At 47.9% G+C, this 8196-nt stretch overlaps 1 protein-coding gene across 1 annotated transcript; it reads right to left on the minus strand.

Moving 5' to 3' along the window:
* Window positions 1–356: 356 nt before the first annotated feature.
* On the minus strand, window positions 357–7130 carry Nanog (Nanog homeobox). Its single transcript, XM_050164143.1, has 4 exons — window positions 6971–7130; window positions 3061–3326; window positions 1552–1638; window positions 357–773 (listed from the first exon to the last, which is right to left on the minus strand). The coding sequence occupies exons 1-4, from the start codon at window positions 7128–7130 to the stop codon at window positions 357–359; spliced, it is 930 nt and encodes a 309-aa protein (XP_050020100.1).
* Between the last annotated feature and the right edge of the window lie 1066 nt (window positions 7131–8196).

An 8196-nucleotide genomic window follows, 5' to 3' on the forward strand; every position in this document is an offset into this window, starting at 1 on the left:
ATAGAAAAGTTCCAGGATATCCAGGGCTCTATTCAGAGAAACCCTGTCTCAAGAAACCACACCAGTTTGAAATCTTTGAAATCCCCGAGAGAAGAAATTCAGCCACTGCCCTGACTTGATTTTTTTTTTTTTTTTTTTTTTGGTTTTTTTCGAGACAGGGTTTCTCTGTGGCTTTGGAGCCTGTCCTGGAACTAGCTCTTGTAGACCAGGCTGGTCTCGAACTCACAGAGATCCACCTGCCTCTGCCTCCCGAGTGCTGAGATTAAAGGCATGCGCCACCATCGCCCCACCACTGCCCTGACTTGAAACTGGGTTGTCCACTCCTCACACCTCCCCTGGCATATTCATAGAGTAGTTCAGGAGTAGCTCCAACCTTGTGGGGTGCTAAAATATGTATGGCCTTCCCCAGGGGCTTCCAAACTCGCCTCCACATCACAGGCAGGGAAGTTTTGCTGGTACTGCATGTAAGGCTGCAGAGAATCCTCCCCAAAGTTATGGAAGGGAGTGTTCCAAGACTGACTATTCCAAGCTTGAGAACACCAGGACTGAGTGGTCCAGGCCTGGTTGCTCCAATTTGGGTTGGTCCAGGCCTGGCTGCTCCATGTTGGATTGACCCAGGCCTGGTTGCTCCAAGTTGGGTTGGTCCGGGTCTGGCTGCTCCAAGTGTTGGTCCATGTCTGGCTGCCCCACACTGGAAGGCTTCCGGATGTGTTCAGATAGCCCTGGGGATAGCTGAAATTGAGGCTGGGATACTCCACAAATGCAGAACCCTTCTGGAAGAGGTGATTAATTCAATGAGTGAAAAAGAAATTTAAAGCCATAAGCCAAAAAAAAATATGAAAAAGATCACCATGGGGGCACATGCTCCAATCCCAGCAGTCCTGAGACAGGCAGGAGGATCCCAGACTGCCGGGGCTACGTGAGCCCATCTCAAAAAAAAGAAAAAAGATTACTGAAAAGCTTTTGCCACCCGATAAACCTCTCTGCCAATGCAATAATCCAAATCAGACCAAATCAAACCCAATTAGAAACAGACCAGGTTTAATGGATACTTGGCGGTCCCAGGTGACCTTCTAGGCCCTAAGAGAGGAGATGGGGAAGACCAGGAAACCACCTGTTTGTTCTCTGTGTGGCTGTGTAAATACCCTGTGGGAGAGGTCTTGAGCAGCTCTGAGGAGGGTTTGGTGGGCTTTCTCGGGATAGGGAGCTTGGGGTGGAGCTTCCATCTAAACACCCCAGGCTCTTTGGGTATGTGGGTGCCAGGGGCTGGGGTGATACTTCCAACCAAACAATCACCACTTGAGCACTTGAGCGGGGAGAGGGCATGGGAGGGGACTGACGGAAGACAGAGAGACACAACAGGACAGGGCTGAAAAGGAACAGCGGTGGTTCAAATCCACTGACTACTTTCCCGGGAAACGGGCGCGGGCTCTCAACACCCGCAGGTGGGCAGCCCACACATGGCGCTGACCCTTGCGGCAGGGAGTGGGTGGGGTGGGGTGGGGTGGGGTGGGGATGGCAAAAAGCAAAGTGTGTAAATCGTCCAGTTACCTGAGTCACGCTGTTGCCAGTCCTCGGCCATTGGTTGTTCCGCCATCGCTTACATTTCATTCTTTGGTTTTGGAACCAGGTTTTAACCTGCAGAAAGTAACAGGGCTTTTTAAAACTTAAGACATGCAGACAAGGGGCTGGAGAGATGGCTCAACGGTTAAGAGCATTGCCTGCTCTTCCAAAGGTCCTGAGATCAATTCCCAGCAACCATATGGTGGCTCACAACCACCTGTAATGAGGCCTGCAGGAAAAATACTGTATACATAATAAACAAACAAATATTTAAAAAAAAAAAAAAGACATGCAGACAAGAGCACTCCCAGAGGACGCAGGTTCAATTCCCAGCAGCATCCACATGGTGACTCCAGTCCCAGGGGACCTATGCCCTCTTCCGACCTCCAATGAGTACTGTACATACGATACCCAGACATACACACAGGCAAAACACCCGTATACATAGACATGCAGATGAGCCAGCTTCATAAATTCTAAAAATAATATTGTTTATTTTTTATTAGCACGGAGGGGGACACATAGAGATCAGGGGACAAATTTCAGTTTTTCTTTTCTTTTTCCTTTGGGGTAGGGGAATAGTACTAGGGATTGATCCCAGGGCCTCACATACACTACAGTTATCCACACGAACCCTATTAAGGCACGTGCCACCATCACCTTGAGCTTTTCTATGATTTTATTGAGAGAGTTTTGCTGAGCTCCAGGCTGGCCTGGCCTCCTGAGCCTTCTGTCTCCATCTTGGGTGCTGAGAGTTTGGCCGCACACTGCCTTCTCATTCATTTCATTTCAGTCTGTAACTTTACCATTAAAAGGCAGACAGCCAGGCAGTGGTGGCGCTCGCCACCACTCAGCACTCAGCACTCGGGAGGCAGAGGCCAGCGGATCTCTGTGAGTTCGAGGTCAACCTGGTCTACAGAGAGAGTGCCAGGACAGCTAGGGTTTGTTACACAGAGAAACCCTGTCTTGAAAAAAATCAGAAAGAATCTAGGTTGAACTTCTTCTCTACACTGTTCCAGTTTTAGTATATGTGCTGATGAAGAGATTACTTTATTTGGTTTTTCTTTTTTAAAACCAGCGGTTCACGGAGCCTCATTTGTTTCCCAAAGTGCCGTCGTGCCTGGTTCAAATTAAAATAATAAAATGTTGGGTGTGGTGAGGACTGCTTTAATCTGAGCACCGGGAGGCAGAGGCAGGCAGACCTGTGAGCGTGGTGCCATTTTGGTTTACACATTTAAGTTTCAGACCAGTCGGGGCTGCGTTGTGAGACTGTGACCTGGGAGCCGGTGGTGGCTGCAGGGAACGAAGTAGATGATAAAGTAACTGATGGGACTCAAGGGGACAACATATGAACCACGAGTCACACATAACTATATGGTTCCTAACATGAGAAAGGATAGCCCTCGGTTAGAGAGGCGTCCAGGTGTTAACTCCACCCATTGGCAAATCAGCCTCGTTCTCTTATATTATATTCCGGCGGGAAAGAACCAATCCTACCTGCTTATAGCTAAGGTTCAGAATGGCAGAGAGTTCTTGCATCTGCTGGAGGCTGAGGTACCTTTGCTTCTGAAACCTGTCCCTCAGCGCACACAGCTGCGTGTCAGAGAACACGGTCCGGATCTTCGGCTTCCTGGCGTGGACCTTGTCCTCCGCCTTATTCTCAGCGCCCTCTTCAGACTCAGGAGCGGGGAGCGTTGTGGGACTGTTAGGAGCATCGGAGCTGTCCTGAGGTGGTGGGTCCACAGAGAAAGGGCAAGGAGAGCCTGCTAGGAATAAACAGATAATTTGTTAATAAAATGTTTTCAGCCGGGCACCGTGGCGCACACCAGAGGCAGGCTGATCTGAGTTCCAGGCCATACCGGTCTACAAAGCAAGTTCCAGGCCAGATAGGGCTACAGAAAAAAAAAAAAAAAAAACCAACAACAACTCCCAGATACTATTTAGGTTTAACATATTTATTGTCAAAGTAGTCATCATCATAGCCCTAAATCTAAGTAAGAGTAAAGCCTAATTTCTCTCAGTCAGGACTGTGACCTACGTACAGTGTGAGCTCTGGCAGTGGGGAGGTAGCACACACTGGAAGCCTAACTGCTCCAGAAGCTGACATAGGCTGAGACCAGCCCCAGTTAAAAAAACAAATAAAAAAGCCGGGCGGTGGTGGTGCACGCCTTTAATCCCAGCACTCGGGGGAGCTGGAGAGATGGCTCAGTGGTTAAGAGCACTGTCAGCTCTTCCAAGGGATCTGGGTTCAATTCCCAGCACCTACATGGCAGCCCACAACAATTTGTAACTCCAGTTCCAGAGGATCCGACACCCTCACAGACAGAGAGACATGCAAGCAAAACACCAGTGCAGATAAAATAAGGAAATTAATTAATAAATAAATAGCAAAAGCACTTAGCAGTCAAGAGCCTAGCATACAGTCTCTGGGTTTTTGTTTTCCCTCTCGATTCTCCTACTTTTACCTTCTGAGTGCTGGTTTATAATCCCAGATATCAGATTTTTTTTTAAATATTTATTTATTTACTATGTATACAATATTCGGTTTGTGTGTATGTCTGCAGGCCAGAGGGCACCAGACCTCATTACAGATGGTTGTGAGCGACCATGTGGTTGCTGGGAATTGAACTCAGGACCTTTGGAAGAGCAGGCAGTACTCTTAACCACTGAGCCATCTCTCCAGCCCCCCAGATATCAGATTTTAATACATTTATCTCCCCCAGTTTTTTGCATGGTGCTGGGAGTCGAACCCTGTTGGGACCGTTCGTGCTCTACCACTGAATCAGTTCTAGTCTAGTCATATGACAAGAAACATACATGAACTAACGTATCAATGAACTAACATGCACACATGAAAATGTCATAAAGAAATCCATTGTACTAAATGTTATGGAAGGAAATTTCCAAGATTAAATAAAATCATTTACCATTACCAATGTGCAGCACTGGGTTTAGTCCCCAATACTAAAAAAAAAAAAAATTGGGTTAATTAGCATTTTAAAGTCTAGTTTCTTGAGTTCTCTATATATTTTGGAGATCAGACCTTTGTCTGTTGCGGGGTTGGTGAAGATCTTCTCCCAGTCAGTAGGTTGCCTTTTTGTCTTAGTGACAGTGTCCTTTGCTTTACAGAAGCCTTCTCAGCTTTAGTAGGTCCCATTTATTCAATGTTGCCCTTAGTGTCTGTGCTGCTGGGGTTATACTTAAGAAGCGATCTCCTGTGCCCATCTGTTGTAGGGTACTTCCCACAGGGAAGCACATATCTTAGTTAAAAGAGCCACCTTAGTGTTGGCAAGAGACTTGAACCTAGAGTGGCTCCCAGGAGCCCAAGGCGATGTCCCCAGTTAGTCCCTTGGGAAGCTGAGGATAGGGAACCTGAAATGACCCTATCCTATAGCATTACTGACGAATATCTTTCATATCACCATAGAACCTTCATCTGGTGATGGATGGAGATAGAGACAGAGACCCACACTGGAGCACTGGACTGAGCTCCCAAGGTCCCAATGAGAAGCAGATGGAGGGAGAACAAGAGCAAGGATGTCAGGACCACGGGAGGGGGGGGGTGCACCTACCCACTGAGACAGTGGGGCTGATCTATTGGGAGCTCACCAAGACCAGCTGGACTGTGACTGAAACAGCATGGGATAAAACCGGACTCTCTGATCATGGCGAACAATGAGGACTGATGAGAAGCCAAGGTCAATGGCAAGGGGTTTTGATCCTACTTCATGTTCTGGCTTGGTGGGAGCCTAGCCAGTTTGGATGTTCACCTTCCTAGACATGGACTGAGGGGAGAGGACCTTGGACTTTCCACAGGGCAGGGAACCGCGACAGCTCTTTGGATTGGAGAGGGAGGGGGAGAGGAGTGGGGGGAGGGGGAGAAAAGTGGGGGGAGGGGGAGGGAAATGGGAGGCTGGGAGGAGGCGGAAACTTTTTTTTCTTATTCTCAATAAAAAAAAAGGCAGAAAAAAAAAAAAAAAAGAAAAGAGGCCTCTTTCCAGATGGTACTGTGACTGTGGTTCCTTCTGCTGGCACAAAAGCCAGGCTAGTGGCGCACGCCTTTAATCCTTGCACTCGGAGACAGGTGGATCTCTGTGAGTTCGAGGTCAGCCTAGTCTACAGAGCAAGTTCCAGAACAGGCTCCAAAGCTACCAAAACAACAGAGAAACCCTATTTTGAAACCCTACCCCATCCCAAAACAAAAACAGTCAGCCATTTAAATTATCGATACGATAATTATCAATACGAGGGCAAAATTCCAATGAACAAATGACTTTGTTTCTCTTTTCCTTGACCCTCTAGGTCTTCAGCTGGGTTTTGCTTTTGTTTTTTTTAAAATGAAGTCCCCCACTGCTAGGTTTTTAGTTGTGTGCCACAAGGCCAAGCATTTTGTTGTTCTTCTGAGACAGAAGAACCCAGAACCACCACCCAGCTTTGCCCCAGCACTCCCTAGCTGTAGCACCCTGGGTGACGCGCTGCTCAGCTAGCTGCTCAACCCTGACTCCGCAGTCTAGCAGTGAAGCAAGCCCCTGGCAGTGCTGAAGCGTGCGCGGGCAGCCTGTTTCTATCGGGCTTCACGGTCGAGTTGAGGACGACGGACTACCGGTTTCTTCCTCACACAGGCCTCAAAGCAGTACTGGCGCTAGGGACATTCACCAAACACACATCTGGAATTTGCATGCAAAGGATGTCCCCCACCCCCACCCCTCCACCGGCTCATCCCCAACCCAGCACTCTGCCACAACAAAATCACCAACCAAATAACAAATATTAAACCCAATGCTCAGAAAAAAGGTGACAGTGGTCATTGGCCTGAGTGTGTTGTTGTAATAGAATCTGCATATACTACGCGCGCGTGCACACACACACACACACACACACACACACACACACACACTGTAGCAGTCCTGGGTTGAATCTGCCCAGACCTTAGCCCCAGCAGCTCAGTAGGAGGAACTGAGGTTTAGTTGGGGTGCTCACAAGTGCAAGGCTGCTAAGAGACACCCACATTCCCTCCCAAGGTTGAGAGAAAAGCCAACCACTTCTTCAGGAAAAAGAAGCCATTTGGATACACTACAAGCTAATTGTACACTGAAAACCGGGTACTCGTCATTGAGTTGGGATGTTATGTCTCCCAGCTGCCGAGAACACCACCCACAACACCTGATGCCCAGCACTGTTAAGATGAGAGATTCACCTTGCTAAATTATTGCAACACATTTGTCTCCAAAGAGCCTAAATAAGAGCCTCGAATTGCTGTCACTGGCAACACTTCAAAGAGGGGTGTCCAGAAGGTTGATAATAACACCTGATCATGGACTACAATTGGTAAAGAGGCGATAACCCTGCACCCCGTTTCTTCCTTCTCGTCCCCTCATTAATTCGGTTCTTGGGGGATTGAACTTACCGATCTCTTCTTGGAGTTTCTCAGCAACAGATACTTGAAAGCAAGAATTGTTCTCCTCAGGATCGTGAACTTCAGGCATTGGTGACAAGTCTCCATCATTCACTGCTTCTGCTTCGTCAGAACAAGGCAGACTGTGGAGACCAGGGGGATCCACATTCATGTCAGCCAGAAGTCAGTAGGGGAAAAAAAGAAAGAAAAAGAAAAAAAAAAAAAGAATCAGCCACTTTTTTTTTTTTTAAAAAAGACTTTTAACAAGGCTCAGACTCTAAGGCTCGATGTTGAAGGGGGAAAGATCTTAGAAACAAAAAATCAATACGTTCCGAGTAATATTATCAAGAGACCAGAAGGAAGCGAGCCTCAGTCTACCCAGCAAGAAAGCAAGAGACAAGCTCAGCCTCGGAGAAGGCCGACAGACAGTTCAAGGCTCCAAATTTAAAAGGTGGTAGATTCCAGTATCCTGGTTCACTCCTCCCCCTCAGATCCCTTTCCTCCGCCCACCCCCTCGCCTCCTGCCCCCTCCACCCCAGCACCCACGCCCCACCATCCCAGTGAATTCACAGTTAATACCACCTGCGAGGTTCACCAAGGACATTGTAATGCAAAGGAAGCTGCAGAGTGACCCAGACAGAGGCGGGAAGGGAAAAAAGAATGGGGCCACCTAATCTAGAGACACACACCAAAAAAAAAAAAAAAAAAAGGAAAGAAAGGAGAAAAAAGCTTTTGTGGCTTTACCATATTCCACCGTTAAACCATGGCTGCACCCCCATCCCTGGACGTCTCTAGTGGGGCTATGGCCTCTTCCATTCTCCCTGCAGACATCATAAAATACGCAGAACTTGTCCAAGTCCCTGTTTTAAAATGGCGGTCCTTTTTAGCTCTTTTTTAGAAAGAACTCTTGGCTCTGTTTTAGTTTTCATTTGGGGGGCAGGGGGAGATAGGCAAGTCTTGCTAGCCAAAATGCCATGCTGAAGCAAAAGTCTAAAGGAAGGACCTGTGACTCGCTGAGACTCTTGGGCTTCTGTGATTCGCTGAGACTCATGGGCTCCTTCCTCAGTAAGCAGGTTTGTACCTTTAACATGCCCAAGTTGGTTCTGCTTTTGAGACAGGGTCTTGCTAGCTCAGTGTTTCGCCTAGGCTGGCTTCAAACACACAGAGATCTGCTTGCCTCTGCCTCCCCCACTGCTGGGATTGGAAGTATGCCAGGCAGCCACAACTTGAGGATTTTT

The sequence above is a fragment of the Alexandromys fortis genome, unplaced genomic scaffold, assembly GCF_014885135.2.
Source record: "Alexandromys fortis isolate MF-2015 unplaced genomic scaffold, M_Fortis_MF-2015_v1.1 scaffold_150, whole genome shotgun sequence".
NCBI classification, from domain to species: domain Eukaryota; kingdom Metazoa; phylum Chordata; class Mammalia; order Rodentia; family Cricetidae; genus Alexandromys; species Alexandromys fortis.